The sequence below is a fragment of the Nomascus leucogenys genome, chromosome 13 (assembly GCF_006542625.1).
Source record: "Nomascus leucogenys isolate Asia chromosome 13, Asia_NLE_v1, whole genome shotgun sequence".
NCBI lineage: Eukaryota > Metazoa > Chordata > Mammalia > Primates > Hylobatidae > Nomascus > Nomascus leucogenys.
The window spans coordinates 19,395,562-19,418,454 of record NC_044393.1 but is presented as its reverse complement, the minus strand read 5'-3'; the positions used below and the strand labels follow the sequence as shown (position 1 = coordinate 19,418,454).

The 22,893-nt window shown below is 52.4% G+C and overlaps 2 protein-coding genes across 6 annotated transcripts in view; one reads left to right on the top strand and one right to left on the bottom strand.

The window, feature by feature from the left end:
- Positions 1-8,648, top strand: part of PKIG (cAMP-dependent protein kinase inhibitor gamma) — an 88,991-nt gene extending 80,343 nt beyond the window's left edge. For all 3 annotated transcript variants that reach the window (XM_030825590.1, XM_030825589.1, XM_030825592.1), the window contains 2 exons: positions 4,112-4,285; positions 7,895-8,648. In XM_030825590.1, coding sequence (XP_030681450.1) covers positions 4,135-4,285; positions 7,895-7,974 — 231 coding nt within the window. In that variant the 5' untranslated portion in view covers positions 4,112-4,134 and the 3' untranslated portion in view covers positions 7,975-8,648. The remainder of the gene's footprint in view (positions 1-4,111; positions 4,286-7,894) is intronic.
- Positions 8,649-9,127: 479 nt separating this feature from the next.
- Positions 9,128-22,893, bottom strand: part of ADA (adenosine deaminase) — a 32,483-nt gene continuing 18,717 nt past the window's right edge. Inside the window, exons 3-12 of one of the 3 annotated variants that reach the window (XM_003253610.4) lie at positions 18,646-18,768; positions 16,071-16,214; positions 15,183-15,298; positions 13,813-13,940; positions 12,646-12,717; positions 12,468-12,569; positions 12,228-12,292; positions 10,626-10,755; positions 9,907-10,009; positions 9,128-9,457 (exon numbers count right to left, since the gene is read on the bottom strand). In XM_003253610.4, the coding sequence (XP_003253658.1) occupies positions 9,444-9,457; positions 9,907-10,009; positions 10,626-10,755; positions 12,228-12,292; positions 12,468-12,569; positions 12,646-12,717; positions 13,813-13,940; positions 15,183-15,298; positions 16,071-16,214; positions 18,646-18,768 (997 nt within the window). In that variant the 3' untranslated portion in view covers positions 9,128-9,443. The remainder of the gene's footprint in view (positions 9,458-9,906; positions 10,010-10,625; positions 10,756-12,227; positions 12,293-12,467; positions 12,570-12,645; positions 12,718-13,812; positions 13,941-15,182; positions 15,299-16,070; positions 16,215-18,645; positions 18,769-22,893) is intronic. The other 2 variants (XM_030825588.1, XM_012511825.2) reach the window with 2 other exon arrangements.

Here is a 22,893-nt window from a genome sequence, read left to right as displayed (position 1 = left end):
TCTCTCTGTCTCTGTCTCTCTCTGTCTCTGTCTCTCTCTCTCTCTCTTTCTCTCTCTGTCTCTCTCTCTCTCACACACACACACACACACACACACACCTGCAGCACTTACTGGCTCGGCCCCACCCTGGGTGCCTTCTGGGCACTTCTGCCAATGTCAGCTACCTTCTAAAAGCATTGCACAATAATTTGGGTTTATAAAAACCAACCATTGAAAAAATATAGACTTAGAAAACGAAAGTTCCCCTTAATCACAAAGAACCACAGTTGACAGGGTTGATAGATGTTTTTTCAGATTTTTTTTCATGTCTGCTATCTTTCTCCACGGGAACTGGGTTTTATTTTAGGTGTTGCTTTGCAACCTCTGTTTTTCAGTTGCCAGTTTATCTCAGACATTGTCCTATGTCAGTACAGGACAATTTGGCACATTTCTTTTTTTATTTTTTTTTTTCTGACATGTCATTGTATATATTTGTGGGGTGCAACTTGATGTTTTGATACATATATGTTGTGTAATAATCAGATCAGGGCAGTTAGCATATCCATCATCTCATGCATTTATTTCTTTGTGATGAGAATATTCAAAAGCTTCTCTAGTTATTTTGTAATATAGAAATGCCTTTTTTTTTTTTTTTTTTGAGACAGAGTCTCGGTCTGCCTTGCCCAGGGTGGAGTAGTACAGTGGCGTGATCTCAGCTCACGGCAATATCCGCCTCATGGGTTCAAGCGATTCTCCTGTCTCAGCCTCCAGAGTAACTGGGACTATAGGCGTGTGCCACCACACCTGACTAATTTTGTATTTTTATTAGAGGCGACGTTTCACCATGTTGGCCAGCCTAGTCTTGAACTTCTGACCTCAGGTAATCTACCTGCCTTGGCCTCCCAAAGTGCTGGGATTACAGGCATGAACCACCGCACCCGGCCTAGAATGCCTTATTGTTAACCATCACCGTACTGTGCAATAACTTACTGCTCCTATCTAATTGTAACTATGTACCCATTAACCAGCTTTCCATCCTTCCCTCTCCTCTCCCCTCCCCAGTCTCTGGTAACCACTGTTCTATTCTCTCCTTTTATGATACCAACTTTTTTTTTTTTTGACAGAGTTTTGCTCCGTTGCCTAAGCTAGAGTGCAGTGGCATGATCTCGGCTCACTGCGAGCTCCGCCTCCTGGGTTCACACCATTCTCCTGCCTCAGCCTCCCGAGTAGCTGGGACTACAGGTGTCCACCACCACGCCCAGCTAATTTTTTGTTTGCATTTTTAGTAGAGACGGGGTTTCACCATGTTAGCCAGGATGGTCTTGATCTCCTGACCTCATGATCCACCCCCCTCAGCCTCCCAAAGTGCTGGGATTACAGGCGTGAGCTACCGTGCCTGGCCGATATCAACTTTTTTTTTTTTTAAGATTCCATGTATGCATAAAATCAGGCAGTATTTGTGTTTCTGTGTCTGGCTTATTTCACTTAACATTATGTCCTCCAGGTTTATCCATGTTATCCCAAATAACAAGATTTCATTCTTTTTTATGGCTGAATAGTATTCCTTTGTGTATATATACATTTTCTGTATCCATTCAATCATATCTTGGGTTTGATTCCATATCTTGGCTATTATAAATAGTGCTGCAGTAAGCATAGGAGGTCAGATGTCTTCTTGACATACCAATGTCAGTTCTTTGGATATATACCTAGTAGTGGGATTGTTGGGTCATATAGTACTGTTTTTAATTTTCTCAGGAACCCTCCATACTGTTTTCCATAGTGGCTGTATGGCACATTTCTTTTTTATGAATACTTCATAATTCACGCGATGCCTAACCTCCTGGTGGACATTTGGGTGGTTTCCTATAGGCTGCTATTACTGACCAGGTGCAGTAAACATCCTCACACTATAGAAAACATTGGGCATTTGCCTGAGTGGGTCTAGAACTAGGATTTGCTGGCTGGGCCCACCCCACTGGACTATGAACTCCTAAAGTCAGCCCAGTGCTTAGACCACCCCTCCCATTTACTAATTCAGGTCTGCGAGGTAGCCAGAGTCCATGCAATGACTGCTATCTAATTGCCTTCAGAAAACCATAGGTGCTCAATGAGAGATACTAGTATCCCCTTCGCAAATTAACCTTTCGTTAATATAGTAGCAGAACTTCTTGTTGCCAAGAGTACATAAATGGACAATCTTGTGTGCTACTGGTGGGAATATAAATAAAAACAGTACTGACTTTATAAGTGTTTCTGCCAATTTTTTGTCATTATAAATACCACTATGCCATTTGGGAAGGCAACTGGGAAATGTGTCAGAAATCTAAAAATTATTTCACCCTTCCCTTTAGCCCAGCAATTCTACTTCTAGGGATATACTCTCAGGAAATAATTAGGGATGGGCACAGAGACTCTCATAAAGGCCCAGTGCTGTGTGTGGTGGTAGAAAACTGGGAAGTCCCTCTGTGTTCATTTCTGGAGGCCTCCTCCTAGAGTAAATCATGGCCCATCCAAGTATGCTGGCACAAAATTCATGTGGAGGGAGCCTTAGTGACATGTTCTAAAGCGTCCTAAAGAGTAGGCTACAAAACACAACATAAGGTATGGTCCCAAATCATTTCTAAATGTATGTGGCTCTTCTTTATATATGTGGTGCTCTTCTCTCCTCTCTCTAGACTGTGTTACCAAGCACTAGGGCTGTTAACTGCTATCTCTGTAGTAAGAACTACTCATTTCTTTCTTTTTTCTTTTTTTCTTTTTTTTTTTTTTTTTTTTTTTGAGATGGAGTCTCGCTTTGTCACCCAGGCTGGAGTGCAGTGGCGCAATCTCAGCTCACTGCAAGCTCCGCCACCCGGGTTCACATCATTCTCTTGCCTCAGCCTCCCAAGTAGCTGGGACTACAGGCACCCGCCACCACGCCCAGCTAATTTTTTTGTATTTTTAGTAGAGATGGGGTTTCACTGTGTTAGCCAGGATAGTCTTGATCTAGAACTACTAATTTCATATCTTTCCTCCCCACTCCACCTCTCTTCTGAGCTCCAGCCTCCTAGTTCCATGTACCTACCCTACCTCTCCCCTTGGAGGGCTCACAGGCATCTCAAAATTACCGAATAGGCCAAATAGGACTTTATGCCCCCAAATATTCCTCCTTTGTTCTCCCACATGTCAGCAAACCACACTTCCGTCCACTTACTTATTCACACCAGAAACCTAAATTACCTGTCAGTCCAACACTACTTCTTGTTGGTTCGATTTCCAAGTTACATCTAGAATCCTTCCCACTGCCCCCCTCCTCCACCCACCATCTTGGCACCTGAACTTCGCAGGAGCTTCCTAACTTGCCCCTTCCTGGCACTGCTCTGCCGGGATGCCAGAGTCATCTTTGAAAAGGCACGGCTGCTCCTTCATGACCTGGCCTAAAGCCCCTCAGGAACCAAGTTCCAGATGTGGTCTGGCTCCTGCCTACCTCAGCAGTGTCCTCGGTGTCATTGTCCCTCTTCTGCCATGCTCCTGCCTGCTGGCTCTTTCTGTCCTTCCAAGCCCTCATGCCTCCCTCCCTCAGAGCCTTCACACTTGCTGTTCCCCTCTTTGTAATGCTCTTCCCCTCACTCTTCATCTGCATGACACCTCGTCATCCTTGGTTGTCAGCTAAAATGTCACTTTGTGACCCCCAGCCTTGATCAGGTTCCAGTGATCACTCCAGCACCCTGCATTCTCCCTTGAAGCCCTGAGCACCAAGGCCATGACTTAGGTATGTGGTGACTTTATGCCACCTGTAGTAGATGGTAAGCTCTGTGAGGCCAGGGACCATGGCCAATTTGTTCGTGGTGGTATCTGCGCCAGTGCCTGGTGCGTGGTATTAATAAATGTGTGTACATGTTTGTCAATAATTTTATTTAAAGAAAAGTCTGAGCCTATGTTCTTTAAAATGTTGATGGTGGTTGTCTGGGTGTGGAATTATGAGTGACTTGTTTTGTTCTTTGTACTTTTCTGTGCTTTTTGCTTTGTTTTCAATCAGAGGCAATAACTGTCATTTTGACAGAAGCCACTGTGCTGGGGAACTGGAGCTGTCCTCTCTGCAGAATGCACCTGGACTTAACCTCTGCCCCCTTGCCTCCTGTCCCCACAGGCCTGAGGAGCGATGCGACAGGCATGATGGAGGTCGAGTCCTCCTACTCGGACTTCATCTCCTGTGACCGGACAGGCCGTCGGAATGCGGTCCCTGACATCCAGGGAGACTCGGAGGCTGTGAGCGTGAGGAAGCTGGCTGGAGACATGGGCGAGCTGGCACTCGAGGGGGCAGGTTAGAGCCAGCAGGTCCTTGGCACTACTGCATGCCAGAGGCCCTCTGCCAGGCCCCGGGCTGGCCTCCAAGTCCTAGACTGCCCATACTTTCTTAGAGAAGAAACCACATTTAAGTCAGGCCTGCCCCATGGTCAGTGGCAGAGTCCAGCAATCTCTAGGTTGGAAGATGTTTGAGTCTTAGGCCCCAAGGACTCTTCTGGCCGGGCATCCGGGACTCTTCCTGTCCCCCTGCCCCCTCCCACCCATAAGTCCTATCAGTTCTCCTCCAAGATACATCGCAGGTCCCTCCACTTCTTGCTATCCCCACAGCTATACCTGGCTCTGGCCACTCACAGCTCTCACCTGGCTGACTATAGCGGCCGGCTTCCCTGGGCTCCCTACACCCATCTCCGCCCTTCCTGTTTAGCTCTATGCAGCAGCCGGCAGACCTCGTTTAAACCATTCTGTCCATCATGCTTCTGCCAAAAAAAAAATCCCCCAGTGGCTTCACTGAGTGAAGCTAAGCTTGTCACATTGCCCTGGGGCAGTCCTGCTGTAGGCCAGGCCCTGCCCAAGTCTCACCCGATGCCACTTCTCTTCCTGACACCCTCCAGCTACATCTACCTTTGGTCTGTTTCTCAGTTAAGCCTCTCCAAGGGGCCTTCTCTGACTGCTAGATCAGCCTTCCCCAATCACATGACCCTCATCATTCTCTGACAAGGTCTCATGGGTCTAAATGTGAGTGCCAGGAGGGCAGAGGCCTTGCGTTCTGTTTGGCACACAGCAGGTGCTTGGTAACCACAGACCGAATGACAAAAGGAAACAGCATCCACCCACCCAAGTACTGGCTGGAACACCCCCGCCCCCTCTATTCCCCCAGAGAACCCCTTGGCTCAAGTCCACAGTCAGCCTGGGAATTTCCTTGGGAAGCTTCCCTGACCCCTGCACGGCTGAGGCCTTTCCCTCCTGCTCTCACAGTGCCACAGAGGCCATGTGTGCTTCTCACAGCACAGCCATCAGGCTGCATCTGTCTCCCCGTGGGCTGTCCTTGGAGGGCCACAGCCCTGCCCCTCCCTGGGTAGCCCTAGTCTTCTTGCCCCTCACTGGCCAGAAGTGAATTAAAAGTACAGAACAGAGAAGACTTTGCAGGGGCATGGACCCAGCCCTCTCATGTTACAGATGGACAAACTGAGGCCCAGAGAAGTTGGAGGACTTGCTCTGGGCCACCCAGGGAGTTAACATAGAATCTGGCTGGCTTGAGAGAGAGCCCCCAGCACCCTGTCAACAGAACCCCACCCCGCAAGCCTCCCCTGTCCCGTGATCTGTTCACCCTCCTCTGTCACATGGCCCAGGCAGAACCTCCACGGGCTCACCCTGCTCTTCTCTCTCCAGCCTCAACTCTCATCCTCTCGCCAGCCATAGTAAAGTACTTTGATGGCTCAGAAGCCCCTGTGGGCCTTCACATGCTGCACCTCTGTTTGCTTCTCCCCTCCCTCCCCTTGCGTGGCTGGGTTCTCTTCATTCTTAGAGACCCAGGCATCTGCTCAGCTGAGAAGCCTTCCCTGACCGCAGTGCCCCTCCCAGACCGGGGAGACACCTCTTCTCCCTGCTGCCTCCATGAGCCCACTGATCATAATGGCCCTGCTCTAGACTGAGCTTCTCCAGCACAGGCTGTGTGTCTTGTGCCCTCGGTGCCTGGTGGTGTTTGGCACATGACAGAGATACCCAGTCAATGGCTGTTCATTGACCGACTGAATGACCAGCATGTCCAGCTGCCACACTGGGCAGGCTGCCCTGGGCTCTCTCTCAAGGCTTCTGTGTCCTCAGCCTCAGCTCTGGTGAGCTCTGTTCTGTCTCTCCCTCAGCAGTTGTAGCTGCTGGCCCATGTACCCAGGCCCTCCTTAACAGCTGTTTTCCCTGACTCAGATTCCCTAAAGTGTGGGTCCTCTGGCTACATGACATTCACCTGCCAGGGTGACTGACATTTTGAAAGGGGACCTGAGGAAAGAACAGTGCTCACTGAAGGAAATGAAACACTCATGGTGGTGTCCAGGCGACAGTGACTGGCCAAGGAGCCTTCCAGGAAGCCCGCAGTGACCAGTTCTGTTTCACAGGCGGGGCTGTGGGCCAGGCCCAGTCCAGCGACTCTCCAAGGCAGGAGGGAGTACAGAGTTCCAGGCGCCACCCCGCTGGGAATAAGAGCAGGCTTTCCAGGCAGCGGGCTCGGGATAGAGTCCCGAGCTACCACCCACTTCCTAGCTTGCTGCAGGGGCACAGTGAGGCAGTGCTGATGTCAGGCCTCTATAAACCTTCAGGAAGGCTGCTTATTGGAAGAGGTTAAATTTGGTAGAAGGGGTACTAGCCTTGGTGGCAGGCAGGGCTCTCCACCCTCGATCCAGGCAAATCAGCTCACCTCGCTGGGCCTTGATTTTCTCGTGCATATCATGACCCTAGTTACACCTCCATGTTACTGTGTGCATTGCACAAGAAGGTGCCCATCCATCTGCAGACCCTGGAGCTTGCTTATAGGGTGGTGATTCTCCTGGTTCTGTGAAGGGCTTAGCCTGAAGGATAAAAAGGTGTGGTCTGGTGGGCTGGATTTGAACTCAGGCCCTCGGTGAGCTTGTAGGGCACCTAGTGACATTGCACAGTGTCACTGGGGTTTAAGAATGTACCACCTATTGAGCTCTGCCCACATGCCAGGCCCTACTTGGTGCACCTTATGAAAAGACACCTGTTTATCATGCAGCCTGAGGAGGAAGGCATGGAGACTGGGGTCTGGGCGTGAGTTTGGCACTCCCCTCACCCTGCACTGCTGGTCCAGTGGGTGGCAGGAGCTGCCTGTCCCACCTTGCACAGGGGGGCTCAAGGGAAGCTGAAAGTGAGGAGACTTGGCTTGCATCCTGACTCCCTGGGTGAGGTGCTCCATCTCCGTGAGCCTGCTGCCGCCCTTCACCCCACCAAGATGTCTGACAGGATGGATTTGAGAAGGAGGTACAACACACACCCCATGATGCACGGTTGGCCCCCACAGACCCTGATGCAGGCCACACCCTGGCGCTCCCTGAGCTAGCCTGGTTCAGTGCTCTTTACTCTCTTAGAAGAACATTGGCCAGGCACGGTGGCTCACACCTATAATCCCAGCACTTTGGGAGGCCGAGGCAGGCAGATCACCTGAGGTCAGGAGTTTGAGACCAGCCTGGCCAACATGGTGAAACCCCGTCTCTACTAAAAATACAAAAATTAAAAACAAACAGACAGACAAAAAACAGAACAGCTGCCATTTGCTGAGCACCTGTGACACACTGGGGACTTAACATCTGGCCTCTCTCTCTGGGGAACCTGCACAAATAAAGCAACCTTCAAGAGCCCTTCACTTGATGCTTTAAGCACCCATCCATAATGGCCCTTAATTGACTCTTAATTATACTAACACTATGTGCATTTCCTTGTAAAAAGATGTTACAGACCAGGCTAAAGTCCATTGGCCACCAACACCTCAATCCAGCTTGTCTTGCTCCCCAGGGCATATCCACTGCTATCAGTTTGGCTGGGCCCTTTCACACCTCCTTCTGTGCTTTACTTTGTGTATATGTGCCCAAGAAAAACCTCTTTCTCTCCTCTCCAGAAGGACAGGTGGAGGGAAGCGCCCCAGACAAGGAAGCTGGCAACCAGCCCCAGAGCAGCGATGGGACCACCTCATCTTGAATCTGACCTTGTCCAAGAAGGCTGGACGAGAGACCTTCTGTCCCCTCCCAGAGGGGGAACCCTGGCACTGGCCCAGCAGCCTCTTCTCTGAGCCCCATGTCCCAGATAAACCAGGCCAGACTGAGAAGGCTCCCCAGAGGCCTCTGTGGCCTCCACTCCGGGAAAGCCCTCTGCCCACACCCACAGGCTCCACATTCCCACCACCTTCTCACCGTGCCCAGGTACACTTTCAAGACACTGTAACCACAAGATGTTACTTATTGAGCTGGCGCCGGGACTTGGGCGGGGCCTGCCCTACAGTGAGCAGCCCACACAGGAACGCTCCTCTCGCGAGCGGTCCGGGCAGGGACCCTGTCCCAACACCAACTCCTCCTCTCCAGCCCAATCTTCTGGGTCCAGACCTGCTTGTCCCTTTTTTAGAAAACACTTTTAAACTTTTTAAAAATTGTAAACCTTTTTTCAGCAGATACGGAGAGAGCTGACAATCAATTCACATTTTTTTAAGCCATTTTAGCTAAACTCTCATTGTGCATCTCTGAGGTTCCCTCATGGAGCTCCACAGATCTGTTTTTAGGGAAGGGATTTTGGCTCAAAACGATCTGACCACCTCTGCCCTGTCCACGAGGATAAATGACACCTAGGACCCAGGAAATAAATGCTGATGATTTGTGTGACTGGTTTAAGATTATTTCTCCTTAACCTTGCAAAAACGGGTTGGGCCTTATTTTCCCCAAGTCCACAATTAGCCGGACTTGCCCCAGGCTTCCAGAACATACGATTCTGAGAAGATGCTGGCGTTTCGCAGAGGCCAGCACCCTCCAAGGCCAGTGTCTCATGAGCCCTCTTCCATCTCATCCACTCTCACCCCAGCTGCCAGCTTCAGGAGCCCAAAAGGAAGGCTTACTCCTTAAAACCTAGAATTAGGAGGGGCTGAGAGTTCAGGGAATGTTTGAGCAACAACCAGAGAAGCCTTATTTCTTCTGGAAGGAGGACAGCCTCTGGACCCCTCTTGGCTCACGGCATTGGGATCTCTGGCCTGGCATTGACAGCCACCCCTAGGCTGAGGCCCTGCTGCTGAGCAGGCTGACCCGGCTCCCTCCATGCTCATCCTACCCACGTTGGCCCACCCAAGACCACCAAATTACATGCCACCTGCTGCATGCCACCAGCCATGGGCTGCTTTATTGAGCACCAGATTTTCAGTACAAGTTGCCACAGAAGGAGGGTTTCAGATTCAACCATGCCCATGTGCAAGGGCGCTGGTCCCTGGCCAGGGCACATAATCAAGAGAAGTGATGGGGCCATGCCGAGGTATACATGTGTGCAGAAATGGACACACAGGGTTCAGGAGCATCAGTAACTGACTATTGAGATCATGGTCTTCTTGGAAGGAATAAATGTAAAAATGTTGCTCAGCCCCACAGAGTTGGGGTGACTCCACAGGGCGAAGGCTTGGAGGGGTGGCGTCTTCAGAGGTTCTGCCCTGCTCGTTGGTTCAGAGAAGCAGAAAGATCAGGCAACTTGTAGTACCCAGGATGTTGTAAAAATCACAGAACACCAGAACCAGAAAGGAACTCCTTCCTATGATGGCAAGAAGATGCCTTGCCAAGACCACACAGGAAGAAAGGAGCAGAACAGGCCTGGGCCCCACTCCCTGCCCTTGGCTTTGGGCAGCCATGGAGATGTCCCAAACTGCCCAGACCTTTGGGAATGAGCTTCAGAAAGTTTCCCCTTAGAACAGCCTCTCAAGAAGTTATATAGAAAACAAACCAATCTAATGAGACTGCTCCCAGCCAGGGCCCAGAAACCAGGGAGTCATCACACATTCTTGGCGCTGCCCAAGAATGGAAGGGCATCTTGCTAGAAGTCCCACAGAAAGCCACACTGGGGCCAGGCCAGGGCAACTGCCCAGAAGCCCAGACAGGAACCTACCTGCAGAGGCTGAAGGTGGCATCCCATAGGCTTTATAGAGCAGGTCGAGAAGCTCCCTCTTCTCATCTTCTGGGAGGAAACTGGATTTGGCCGCATTGATATTCTGGAAAGGCCAGAATGGCAGACAACATGGAACAAGAGAACAAAGAAGGCAGCTCTTAGCAATGTAGTGATAGTCCATCCTCTTCACTGAACATGGGCAGATACGCTTAGAGGGGGAAGGATTTGTCCACTGTCACACGGCAGCAAGTGCCAGAGTAGAGACCATGAGGTCGTGTTCTTAATGTGTCATTACATGATAAAGGGCTGTGAGAAGGAAGTTGGAGAAATCTTTGAGAGACAGGGTGGCATGTAGGGGGCCAGAGATACCCCGCAGACACCTGCAGGAATGGACTCATTCAGCCTGGGATTTAAGAACAACCTGAAGTGAGTGTGCAAGACTTCATAGCTGCTGCACACACCTTTCTGGGGAGAGGGTTGACAGCTTTCACTGGACTCTTTAAAGGCACTCAACCCAAGCAAAGGATCAAAAACCTGGTCCTAGGTCAGGACGTCAACACAAAGATGTCTTCTCTGTGGAAAGTGTCTAAGTTGGGCTTGTCTTGGACTGTTGAGGCAAACTCACTCCCTCTTTCCAAAGGTTCCAGGCCCCAGACTGGACCTGTAGATACCATACTCCCAAACCCGAGTCAAGGCCAGTATGGCTCACGCCCACTCACCAGCCTTTTAAACTCCTCTTCGGTAAAGCCCATGTCCCGTTTGGTCATCTGGTAATCAGTGTCCAGGGTGGACTTGAAGATGAGCGGGTCATCTGTGTTGAGCGAGTAGTTAGCCTGGTCATTTTTGAGTCTGCAGAAGGGGGAGGAGGAGAGAACGACCCTCCTTTTACTCTTACGTAAATAGTCAGAACACACTGACGTTCACCCGCCTTTGATCCTCACAGCAGCCGCAGACAGATCTGAAAGATCTGATCCTTGTGCAGAGGGGGAAATAAATTCAGAACTGAGGTGACTTGTTCAAGTCTATGTAACCAGAAACTCCAGACTTCAACCCATCCTGAAGACCAGAGCTGGGCAAAGGCAGCAGAGGGGCCAGACATGGGAACCAGGCAGAATGGCAGCCAGTGGGGGCGTGGGGGTGGGAGCCAAGAAATCAACATCCCCCTCCAGCTGCCACCCTCTCTAGCCTTCCCCTCTGCACCCTACCCTACTTGTTCCTCAGTCCCCACTGGGAGCTGGCTATTCCAACATACCATGGAAGCGGTTCTTGGCACGATCCCTGACCACCATCTTGTTGTATCTAATGGATCTTTCCTAGCTCTGACCATAATTGACTTGTATAGCAGAATTTCACACTGTTGACTGTTTCTTGAAACCTTTTCCCTGGATGTCTGTGACACCACACTTTTGACTGTCCTCCTACTTGTCTCTTGCTGGTCCCTTAAATACCATTGTCCTTCTGGGTTGTATCCTAGGCCCTCTTGCTCCACCACCTCCTGGGGCCACCTCCTGCTTCTCCTTCAGCCACCATATCTGTGCAGATGACTCCTGGATCTTTTTCCAGCCCATGGTATACCCACATACCTCCAAGAACCTCCACAGGTGCCACGTGTCCCTAAGGCAAGCCCCAAAACCCCCTTGTCATCAGAACATCAGAGCCCAAGCCCCTCCCCTTCTCATATGCCTGACAGATGGATAAGTGCTGGCCTGACCATGGTCACCCTGAGTTCTTGCTGTCCTTGTCTTGGAGAAGGCGGCTTTTTCCTAAGGCCTGATATTGCTCCTACGGCTTGGCGACAGGATGGAAGGAGGGCCTTGACCCTGGTTAGACTCCAGGATGGGAGACAGGCAGGGTGGAACAGACCCTCCAGTGGAAGGTCAGGATGGGAGACAGGCAGGGTGGAACAGACCCTCAAGATGGCACTCGGGAATGCCCAGGGGTCCCAAGGGCCAGGTGCCAGGAACAGAGAACGTGCTGGCCGGAGGGACTCCTGCTTCCTATGCAATGCCCAGGAGGCAGACTCGGGAGAATTGGAAGCGTGGAAGCTTCCCTTAGAGCAGCGGAGTGTTCTGCTCCAGCTGATGAGCTATAGGGCCCCAGCTCTGCTGGTTAGCAGCTGTGTAATCCCAGTCAAGTCACAGCACATCTGGGCCTCGGATTCCTCATATGTAAGATGAGGACGGCAATGCCTGCTTCCCAGGGCATCGAAGAGATTTCATATCTAAGAGACCCGGCATGGGCTGATGCCCAGTCCCTACAGTTTCTCCCCTCTTTGGCCTTCCTGGAACAAAATTGAACAGGCCCAGGGGAACAGAGCTCACCGAACGACTGCATGCTCCGTGTCCGGCTTCCAGGCACCAGTGAGGTAGCTGGACCAGGGGCAGATCTGGAAGAGCAGGTGTGTGGCTGGCAGGGATGGCCCCAGGCCATGCTGATCCCTCCCCCATATCTGGGCCTGGGGCCACCCCTCGAGTTCCTGGGACCCACCCTGCTTTCTGCCTGTCTATAAAGGAAGTGGGGACAGCCGGGGATGATTCCTCCCCACTCCCTGGCCCGCTTACCTCGAAGTGCATGTTTTCCTGCCGCAGCCTGTCATAAAGGGCCTGGTCTTCCAGGGTGTGGTAGCCGTGTCCCAGCCGCTCTGTCTTGAGTATGTCCACAGCCTGTAGAGAAGCAGAATGGAGCCAAGTATGGGAGGAGGCAGTGAGGAGGGACCCCATGGCCAGCCCAGGCCCTCACCTCTTTTACTACTTCGGCAGAGCCCACCTCCCCGGCGTGGACAGTACGGTGAATGCCGCTCTTCACAGCCTCCTGGAACGGGGAGAGCTAGGTCATGGGTGCCCTAGGGGGAGGGCCCCGGCAGGCCCTGCCTTGACCACGCTGTGGAGATTGAACCATCCCAGTCATGCTGCCTGCTTCAACAGCATGGGGAAACCTGGTCTTTTACCCCCGAAGTCCTTATCTAAGTGGTGGCTGTCACTCATTAGCCAGTTACCATGTGTCAGGTGGTATATGAAGTGACTTGTATACATTATCTAATATTCACAACTATTATCCCACCCATTTTATGATGAGGGACTGAAGCTCAGGAGAGTCAAGTAATGTGACCAAGGTCAGACAGGAAGTGTGGAACCAAGCTCTGAGCCCGGGCAGTGGGACTCCAGAGCCCTGACTTCCCCACCGTGCTGCACCCTCCACAGGAAGCCCATTCATCATCAGGCTGGAAGCGACTTTTGAGATGTTGGCTCCAACTCAGTCATCCCAATAGAAGAAACAGAGGCCCAGAGAAGACACAGTGTTGCCCAGGTTCACACGGCAAATCACAGCCAGAAGCAGGCTCAACACAGGACTCCCAACACCAAATGGAGGCTTTTCTTTCTCTCCCTCCCTCCCTCCCTTCCTTCCTTCCTTCTTTCCTTCCTTCCTTCCTCCCTCCCTCTTTCTTTTCTCTTTCTTCTTCTTTTTTTTTTGAGACAGGGTCTCCCTCTGTCACCCAGGCTGGAGTGCAGTGGCATTATCACAGCTCACTGCAGCTTCGACTTCCTGGACTCAAGCAATTCTCCCACCTCAGCCTCCCAAGTAGCTGGGACTACAGGCATGCACCACCATGCCTGACTAAGTTTTTTGTATTTGCAGAGATGGGGTCTCACTATGTTGTCCTGGCTGGTCTCAAACTCCTGGGCTCAAGCAATCCTCCTGCCCCGCCTCCCAAAGTGCTGGGATTACAGGCATGAACCACCACGCCTGGCCCAGGGGGATTCCAGTTCCAAGCCTTAAGACCCAACAAAGACACACTTCAGAACTCAGGAGACCCCATGCTCGCTGGTTCTTGTGATTTCTCCCAACTATGGGTGGGAGACAAGCTCACCCAGGGCCAGCCTCTCCATTCCTTCTCACAGTACCCACCTGGTAGGCCTGGACATGTCCAGGCAAGAGGCTGCTTCCTGGGATGGTCTCATCTCCAGCCAGGTCAATGGCCACCACGGTCTGCTGCTGGTACTTCTTACACAGCTCCACCACCTCGGGGGACCAGTCTGTGGGCGAGATGCCCACCCAGGCTGTGTCACCAGCACCATGGAGAGACCTCCCAGCCTACCTGCCTGCTGTCCCACCCAAACCCCCCATGGGAGGCCAGCACAAAACAGGGCTCAGTGTCTTCCAATCCTAACTGCCACGTCCTAACCACATGGCCTGCAGAAAACTGCTCTGCTTATGGCCTCAGTTCCTGCCCTTTTCAGAAAGAACACTGCCAGCTATTGCACAGGGTCGTGGCCAGGCTTTGCCAAGGCCATGTGTGTAAAGCACCAAGGACAGGGCCTGAGCTCAGTAAATGACACGGACCCTTCTCTCACCTGGTGTTTCCAACAACACTCATGGCAGGCTTACTCCCATGTGCAGATGAGGAAACGGAGGACCGTTTAACATGTCATCTAAAATAGAACTCACACTAGTATTTCGAAGTATCTTGCTAATGTATTAGGTACTCTTAACAGATACAGTTATTATGAAGTGTTTAAGAAAGAATGAATGAACACAGGCTTTGGAACTAGATGTCCCTGGATGCAAATCCAGGGTTCGTGCCTTGCAAGAGGCTGCACCTCACTCCACCTCAGTTTCCTCATCTGTCAAATGGGAATAAGCAATGGTGGTAGTTCTGCTTTGCAGGCTGCTGCGAGGATTAGAGGAAATGCGTGCAGGTAGCTCTTTGGTTCTCACTAATCCTGAGGGTAGAGGAATGAAGTAAGTATGATCATCTCCTTGTGACAGTGCACAACTGAGGTGTCTTTGTGCACAACCAGAGAGGCGGTGTGACCTGCCCAAGGTCACACAGTGAGGCTGTGCACCATGAGGCACAAACTCTAGAGATCTGATCTGCGTCAGTGACAAGGGAGACCCCTCAGAAATCCTGGAAATCAGACCTATTCAGGCCCAGACAGGATGGGGCCTGGTCCACTGGGCCTCGAGGGAGGACCATGGGGTGATCAGAATCTAGCCTAGATTTTTTTTTCAACACTTAAGTTCCCATTTGGTGTTGAGCTTCCTGCAGGGTGGCTATAAAGGCATGGCGTCCCTGGGGAGAACGTCTCCAGGAAGTTCTGAGCCTGCCTAGGAGGTCTCAGTTGTTTCAGGAAGCCCCAAGTTCCTGCCAGTGGGCTCAAGGGGACACCATGGGGCTGTGGGGCACAGGGGAGATCAGGTACAGCCCCACTGCTAGGCCAGGAGGTCAGGGCCAGGGTGAGATGGGCGGCCCTGGGCAGGGCGGTGATCCTACTCACTGGGCTGGTGGCGCATGCAGCACAGGATGGACCGGGCCTTGACCCCGAAGTCTCGCTCCCCCTCCTGCAGGCCCTGGCCCACTAGGGCCACCACCTCGTCTGGGGTGAGGTCCCCTCTGTGTGAGGAGAGGAGTAGGGATGGGCCTGAGGCAAAAGGAAGGCCTAAAGGGCAGCTCTGGGACTGGGACAGAGGAGGAAGAGGAGGCTTTGGGGAGGACCCTCCTCCCCCACTGACCCACTGCCTCAGAGGAAAGACTGGCAGAGATGCCCCCAGGCCCTAGCATGTCCCTTCTGGCTCTTAAAGCAGCTGGGTGCTCCTAGATCTTAGCGGGAGGTGTGGGGTGTCAACACGGCCCTCCCCACCCCCAGATGGACAGCATTGCTAAGCTTGGGCCTGCCATGACATTCACATTCTATATGTATCAGAATCATGGCTCAGAAAATGGGGCAGGTTGGTTTTGTGATACCACTTAGAGATCCATGGGGGCCCAGGCAGGGGGCTAGAAATGGGCCAGACTCACTTCAGTTATGAAGTTAAAGCAGGACCTTTAGGGCCTTTAGAGATCTGATCAGCATCAGTGACAAGGGAGACCCCCTCAGAAATACTGGGTGGCTACGCAGGTTAACATTCCTGGACAGCAGGCCTGTGGCCAGAGCAAGACACAGCCAAACACTTGTGCCCAAGGTAAGAACATAACCGCAAAGTGAGGATGGGAACCACATCTCTTGTGACAGAGTTAAACCCATCTTTCTGAGGCCATGGACCAGATTGGGGGCAAAAGCAAGGTCTTGCTTGGGTCAGGGATTCCCAGCAGTTCGCCCTTCCAGTCTCAGAGCTGAGCCTCCCAGCCACACCCTCAGCATGGCCCCTTCCATCCCATCACTCACTCAGCCTGGTTCCAGGGGATTGGCTCCACTTTGGAGTTGGCCAGCAGGTGCGGACTGTACCGCACCTCCACATACACCACGCCTTCTTTGGCCTTCATCTGTACAAACTCATAGGCGATCCTTTTGATAGCCTCCCGGCAGCCCCTGGGAAGGGAAGAAAGGGGTTGGGAACAACCTTCCCCAAGTCCCTTGGGAACTCCAGGAGCAAATGACGTCCCCAACCCTTAGCAGATTAAACCCACTTCTGGCCCCATCCTCATCCCCCAGACCCAAGCTCTGGGCATCCACTGGATAAGATCCCAGACACTGGGCAAGTCCTATCAGCTCTACTTTGGAAGTGCATGCCAGTTCTCACCCCTCCATCCTGGCCTGAATCACGCCATCTCTAACTGGCCTCCCTGTCTCCATGCTTGCCCCTGTCATCCTGTTCTCCACCCAGCAGCTGGGACAATCTTTTAAGAAGGTAAATCAAAGCATATCACTTCTCCCCTCGAAGCCCCAATAGCTTCCTGCTACGGAGAGTGACATCACAACTCCCAGGTCCCGCCCACAAGGCCTGCATCCTCCAGGCCTTGCCAGCTTCCCCAACATCTTCCTTCTCCCTCATTCCCTGAGGCCACTGGAGAAGACACAGGCCTGCGCTTCCCCGATACTGTCCTACACTGTGTCTCTCCCGCTCCCTTGGTTTAGAGCCAGCTCAAGCTTCACCTCCTCAGAGAGGCCTTCCCTGACCGCCTTATCTTTTTTTTTTTGAGACGGAATCTTGCTCTGTCGCCCAGGCTGGAGTGCGGTGGCGCCATCTCAGCTCACGGCAGCCTCTGCCTCCCGGGTTCAAGTGATTCTTCTGCTCAGCCTCCCGAGTAGCTGAGATTACAGGCGCGTGCCACCACGCCCGGCTAATTTTTTGTATTTTTAGTAGAGACAGGGTTTCACTGTGTTAGCCAGGATGGTCTTGATCTCCTGACCTCATGATCCGCCCACCTCAGCCTCCCAAAGTGCTGGGGTTACAGGCCTGAGCCAGTGTGCCTGGCCCAGACCGTCTTATCTTCAAACGGCCCCTCCACCATTCTCCTGGGCTTTCTTTTTTTCCCAGGTCCTTATCACTACTCAACATTGTGTGTCATATGGCTTATCAGCCAGTTTGCTGTATTCCCTACTAGAATGCAGTCTCCATGTGGCAAGGATCCCTCTGTCTTGTGATGGCTGTGACCTCTCAGCTGAGGACCACGCCTAGGACAGAGTAGCCCAATATTTGTTGGTGATGGAGTTAAGGCTGGCAGGGAAGAGAAATAAGAGAAAAGGACACAGCTGGACAAGTCCAGAGGGATGCCTGGATGTGGGAGACACGTTGGATACAGTCATGGACTTGGATCCTTGTGCCCACACTTATCTGCTGTGTGACCCCTAGTTAGTCACCCTCTGACACCTACGTCAAGGAGTTATTGTGGGGACAAATGAATCAAACTTCATAAACCCCACCCGGGCCAGCGCTCGGAGCAGAGCAGATAAATGCTCAAAACATTTTCATTGTTATTACTGCATGTTTGTTCCAGAAGCAAGGCACAAATTGGCCTGCCAGGGCCACTGTGTGGATCACATAATTGTGGACTGTGCTTAGCTGGAAGTTCCCACCATGAAGAGTGAAAATGAAGTGGTTACTGGAATGTGTGAGGGAAGGCACACAAGTGCCGGGAGAGCCCAGCGTGGGAAGAAAGTGCCCTGCCCAGGGGAGATCAGGCCACTCTCAGGAGAAGGGGTCACTGGAAGTTCTTGCATCTCAAGGATGAGGATGGAGGCCGGGCGCGGTGGCTCACGCCTGTAATCCCAGCACTTTGGGAGGCCGAGGCGAGCAGATCACCTGAGATCAGGAGTTCGAGACCAGCCTGGCAAACATAGTAAAACCCCATCTCTACTAAAAATACAAAACAATTAGCTGGATGTGATGGTGGGTGCCTGTGATCCCAGCTACTTGGGAGGCTAAAGCAGGAGAATCCCTTAAACTGGGAGGTGGAGGTTGCAGTGAGCTGAGATCGCACCACTGCACTTCAGCCTGGGCAACAGAGCGAGACTCTGTCTCAATAAATAAATAAATAGGTCATTGAAATTTCTCTCTAGCACTCGCCCATATCCCTTCTGGGCCTTTTCAGTACCTAGTGCTGTTCCCCAGCGACTCAAGACAAGAAAAAAAAAAAAGCCTTTGAGAGAATCTTCCCCATATCTCCCCGCCCCCACCCTATATTCAGGCCTCCCCTCCCCTCACAACACGAAGCCCTGAACTAGGAGACAGATGGCCCAGGTTCAAGCCCTGCACTGCCTCTGACCCTGTGTTCTTAGCTCCCATATTCTGCCATTTCTCTGTAGAAGTTGAAGCAATTTCAGTCCATCACACCCACATCTCAGAAGGGAAAACTGAGGCCTAAAGGCACTGGAGAGACTCACTAAATGTACACAATAGTGAGAAAGACAGCTGTGGTTTCAGAGCACCTTCTCTGGCCCCCACAGGCTGAGGGACAGGCCTGGTCCTAGTCATAGGGATCGGTGCTGCCCCAGGACCTGCGGGTTGGGGGCAACTCACGCAATAGCAGGCATGTAGTAGTCAAACTTGGCCAGGAAGTCCGGGAGGGTGAGCGGCTTGTCCATGCCGATGACGTTCAGCAGCCCCTCTGCTGTGTTAGCTGGGAGGGCGATCCCTCTCCTCCTGGAAACAAAACAGTGAGTGGTGGACCAACCTGGGGCAAGACCTAGGCAGGCCTGACAGGCCAGGGTGGAGCAGACTCAGGAGCGCCAGCCTCCTTGCAGGACCACAGCAGGAGACATGGGCATCTCTCAGTCTAGCTGCCCCCACTGGACAGATGGGGAAACTGAGAACCAGGATCAGAATTTTTCCAGAACCTTCTACCCCCAATGCACAAGTCAGCAAATCTCAAGGGGGACAAACAGGTTGAAGTCGTGTGTGTGTGTATGTGTGCCCACGTGCATACACCCCCTCCATATCCTTGGTTGACTGATGCTTACAGACAAGGAAAGTGCCAGGGCAAGCTCATGGCTTCCTCCTCAGCCCCAGGAGCTGGCACAGCCAGCTGGTCCTATGCCCAGTCAGGGGTTATCAGGGGCAGTAACCAGCGTCACAATTCCCAGGGTAGGGGCAGGCGTCAGGACTTCTCCACCCTCCATCTGGCTGGCACATCAGAGGCTTGCCCGGCCCAGCACACTGGGAGAGGGCCGACGGAGGCTCAGGGGAGGGGCCCAGTGGGCCGCCATCCAGCTCAGACCTCTCTCCCCTCCCCGCCCACAGCCACCACACCAGGCTGGACAACAGCAGCGCTCAGTAAGGGCATGATGGAAACAGCCCCTCTGGCTTGGAGCTTCCATTTCTCCCCAAGCATCTCGGCTTCCCCTCCCAGCCACGGGAAGCAGGGTGCAAGCTCGGGGGGCTTCCTCCCTTCTGCACATGCTCCTGCCTCCTCCTCCCATCCCGGCTCTGCTCCAGCTCACAAGGTCACCTCGAGCCTCAGTCTCCCCTTTTTTTAAAGATAAAAGGGACAGCCAGAGAACACCAGACATTAAGAAATGCTTCTAGGCTGGCATGGTGGCTCATGCCTGTAATCTCAGCACTTTGGGAAGCCGAGGCGGGAGGATCATGAGGTCAGGAGATTGAGATCATCCTGGCCAACATGGCGAAATCCCGTCTCTACTAAAAATGCAAAAATTAGTTGGGCATGGTGGTGCGTGCCTGTAATCCCAGCTACTCGGGAGGCTGAGGCAGGAGAATCGCTTGAACCAGGGAGTCAGAGGTTGTGGTGAGCCGAGATCATGCTACTGCACTCCAGCCTGGCGACAGCGAGACTCTGTCAAAAAAAAAAAAAAAAAAAAAAGAAATGCTTCTAACATGAGGGACAAAACAAGAGAATAGACAAAAGCACTCTGAGGAAACAGTGCAGAGAACAGATGAAAACCTAAGAACCAAAACAAAAAAGACATGAATATCCTCAAAGAGATGAGAAGACACAACATCCTTGAAATGAGGGAACATACAGAACCTAAGAACGAGCCCCCGGAAATTTACAAGAGAATGCGGCAGCAACCGTCAGGATGTAAGAAAAGAACTGGAAGCGGCCAGGCGCGGTGGCTCACACCTGTAATCCCAGCACTTTGGGAGGCCGAGGTGGGCGGATCACGAGGTCAGGAGATACAGACCATCCTGGCTAACACGGTGAAACCCCATCTCTACTAAAAATACAAAAAATTAGCCGGGCGTGGTGGCGGACACCTGTAGTCCCAGCTACTCGGGAGGCTGAGTCAGGAGAATGGCGTGAACCCAGGAGGCGGAGCTTGCAGTGAGCCGAGATTGTGCCACTGCACTCCAGCCTGGGCGACAGAGCGAGACTCCGTCTCAAAAAAAAAAAGAACTGGAAGCTAAAAGTGAAGAAATCCTCCACAAAGCAGAACAAAAGACAAGGTGATGAAAAATAGGAGTAAACAGTTAAGAAAATTAGAAGATTAAATCAAGAGGTCCAAGCATCCAATTATCCACAAAGCAGGAACAGAAAAATAAGAGGCCGGGCACAGTGGCTCACACCTGTAATCCCAGGACTTTGGGAAGCCAAGGCAGGCAGATCGCTTAAGCACAGGAGTTTGAGACCAGCCTGGGCAACACGGTGAAACCCCTTCAAAACACAAAAATTCACCAGGCGTGGTGGCGTGCGCCTGTAGTCCTAGCTACTTGGGAGGCTAAGGTAGGAGGACCACCTGAGCCTGGAAGTCGAGGCTACCATGGGCCAAGATTGCACCACTGCACTCCAACTTGGGTGACACAGTGAGACCCTGTCTCAAAAAAAGAAAAAAAGAAAAAAGAAAAAAGGAGGAAAATGCCAAAGAAACAGAGGTTTGACCAAATAGTATCCGTAAGTAAGTTTGTAAGTCCCTGAATGGCTTCTGTTATTAAAATATTAAAATGTTTCCCTATATAAATATGTTTCCTAAGCCCCCTGAATGTGCTCCCTTCCCCATCTGTTAGCCCCAGTCCCCACAAGTGCCCAGAAGGTACCACCAAGGGGTCACCCTGGTGCCCACCAGCCTGCTAGTCAGCCCACCACGGCTCCTTACCAGCCCCTAATCCCTGTAACAGCCTGCAGGGGAACGGTGCCCTGGTGCGGCACTGGCACCTGGAGGTCGGAGCTCAGTGCCTCGGGTTCCCCTGAGACGGCTTCCCCTCCCACTGCTGGCCAGCTGCCCCAAAGTCACCCTCACAAAGCCTTGCCCAGTAACTGTGGCCCCTGAAGAGCTTGTACCAGTTGTCAAACACTGTTATCACTCTGGGAAGTGCTGGGTAGAAGGCAGGAAGATGACGCTAGGGCTCTGGCTCCCATATTGCCAAACCCAGTGGCCACATTTTCCTGTGACCTGCTGCACCAGCCATGTGCGATTCTCCTAACGGTCTCCCTCCAGCCCCCGGGACTCCACCTGCAGGGGCTCTGCCCTCTGGCCGTTCTCTCAGACTCTGCCTTTCACACACCTGGCCAGGCCAACTCATCTCCTTTGGTGGTTTTCAGCTCAGGATCCAGAGGTCCACAGCTTCTAATTCTCTATGCCCACACACCACCACTGAGGGCCTGTGATGTGCTGGGCACTGGGCAGATAGCAGTGACCAGGACAGACCCATGTGTCTGGCTGCCTGTTGAGAGGCAGGCATCTCGTGCCACCTTTCCCCTTCCTCTAGCTCACTCCCTTCTCGGGTTCCACATTTCCAAATACGGCTCCTCCATCTACCCAGCTGCCCACACCAGGGATGGGCACCTCCCCATGCCCACCACCAGCCAGTCCCCAAGAACAAATTATTTTGCTTTCTATTTCTCCTCTTCGATTCTTCTTCTCCAGCCTCCCTCCTCAACAACCATCAAGAAGGATCTTTTCAACACAGTTTAGACAGAGCAGCCAGGGAAGGCCTCTCTGAGGAGGTGACATTTCAGCAGAAGCCTTGGGGTGGTGGGGGCGGTTCTGGGCAGGGAGGGGTCTGTGCTAAGGCTGCAGGCAGGAAGCGGTGGGCATTGGAAGCGCAGGGTGGCTGGAGGTCAGAAAGCAGGCATTTGTGTAGATGATGCACCAGGGAGGGCAGGGCCAGGCTGGGCTTAGGAAGGGACTGGGGCTTTGGCTGAAAGCACTGGGAAGGCACTGTAGGATTTCAAGCAGGGGACCAGCATGAAATAATTTACTATTTTAAAAGCTCCTCTGGCTGCTGCATGGGAAACAAAATGGAGGGAAGCCAGAGCTGAGGCCAGAGAGCTAATGTGGGGGCCCGACAGAAGACAAAGGGCACAGGGGACTCCCAGTGTCTCCCACGGGACACGGCTTCTAGAAGCTGCTCAGACTGAGCTGGAAAGTGCCCATCTGGAGCCCAAAGTTGAAGCAGGAAAGAGCTGTTCTTAGGGCCCTGGCACCTCTTGCTGTCCCTGGCCACCCACACAAGCTGAAGCTCCTCATAGGGCCACGCTCTGTTTTTTCTTTTCTTTTGTATTTTTGAGACAGGGCCTTGCTCTTGTTGCCCAGGCTGGAGTGCAATGGCACAACCTCGACTCACTGCAACCTCCACCTCCCTGGTTCAAGCGATTCTCCTGCCTCAGCCTCTCAAGTAGCTGGGATTATAGGTGTGCACCACCACGCCTGGCTAATTTGTTGTATGTTTAGTAGACACAGGGCTTCCCCATGTTGGCCATGCTGGTCTTGAACTCCTGACCTCAGGTGATCCACCCGCCTCGGCCTCCCAAAGTGCTGGGATTACAGGCTTGAGCCACCACGCACGCTATGTTCTTAGATGATCCCTACT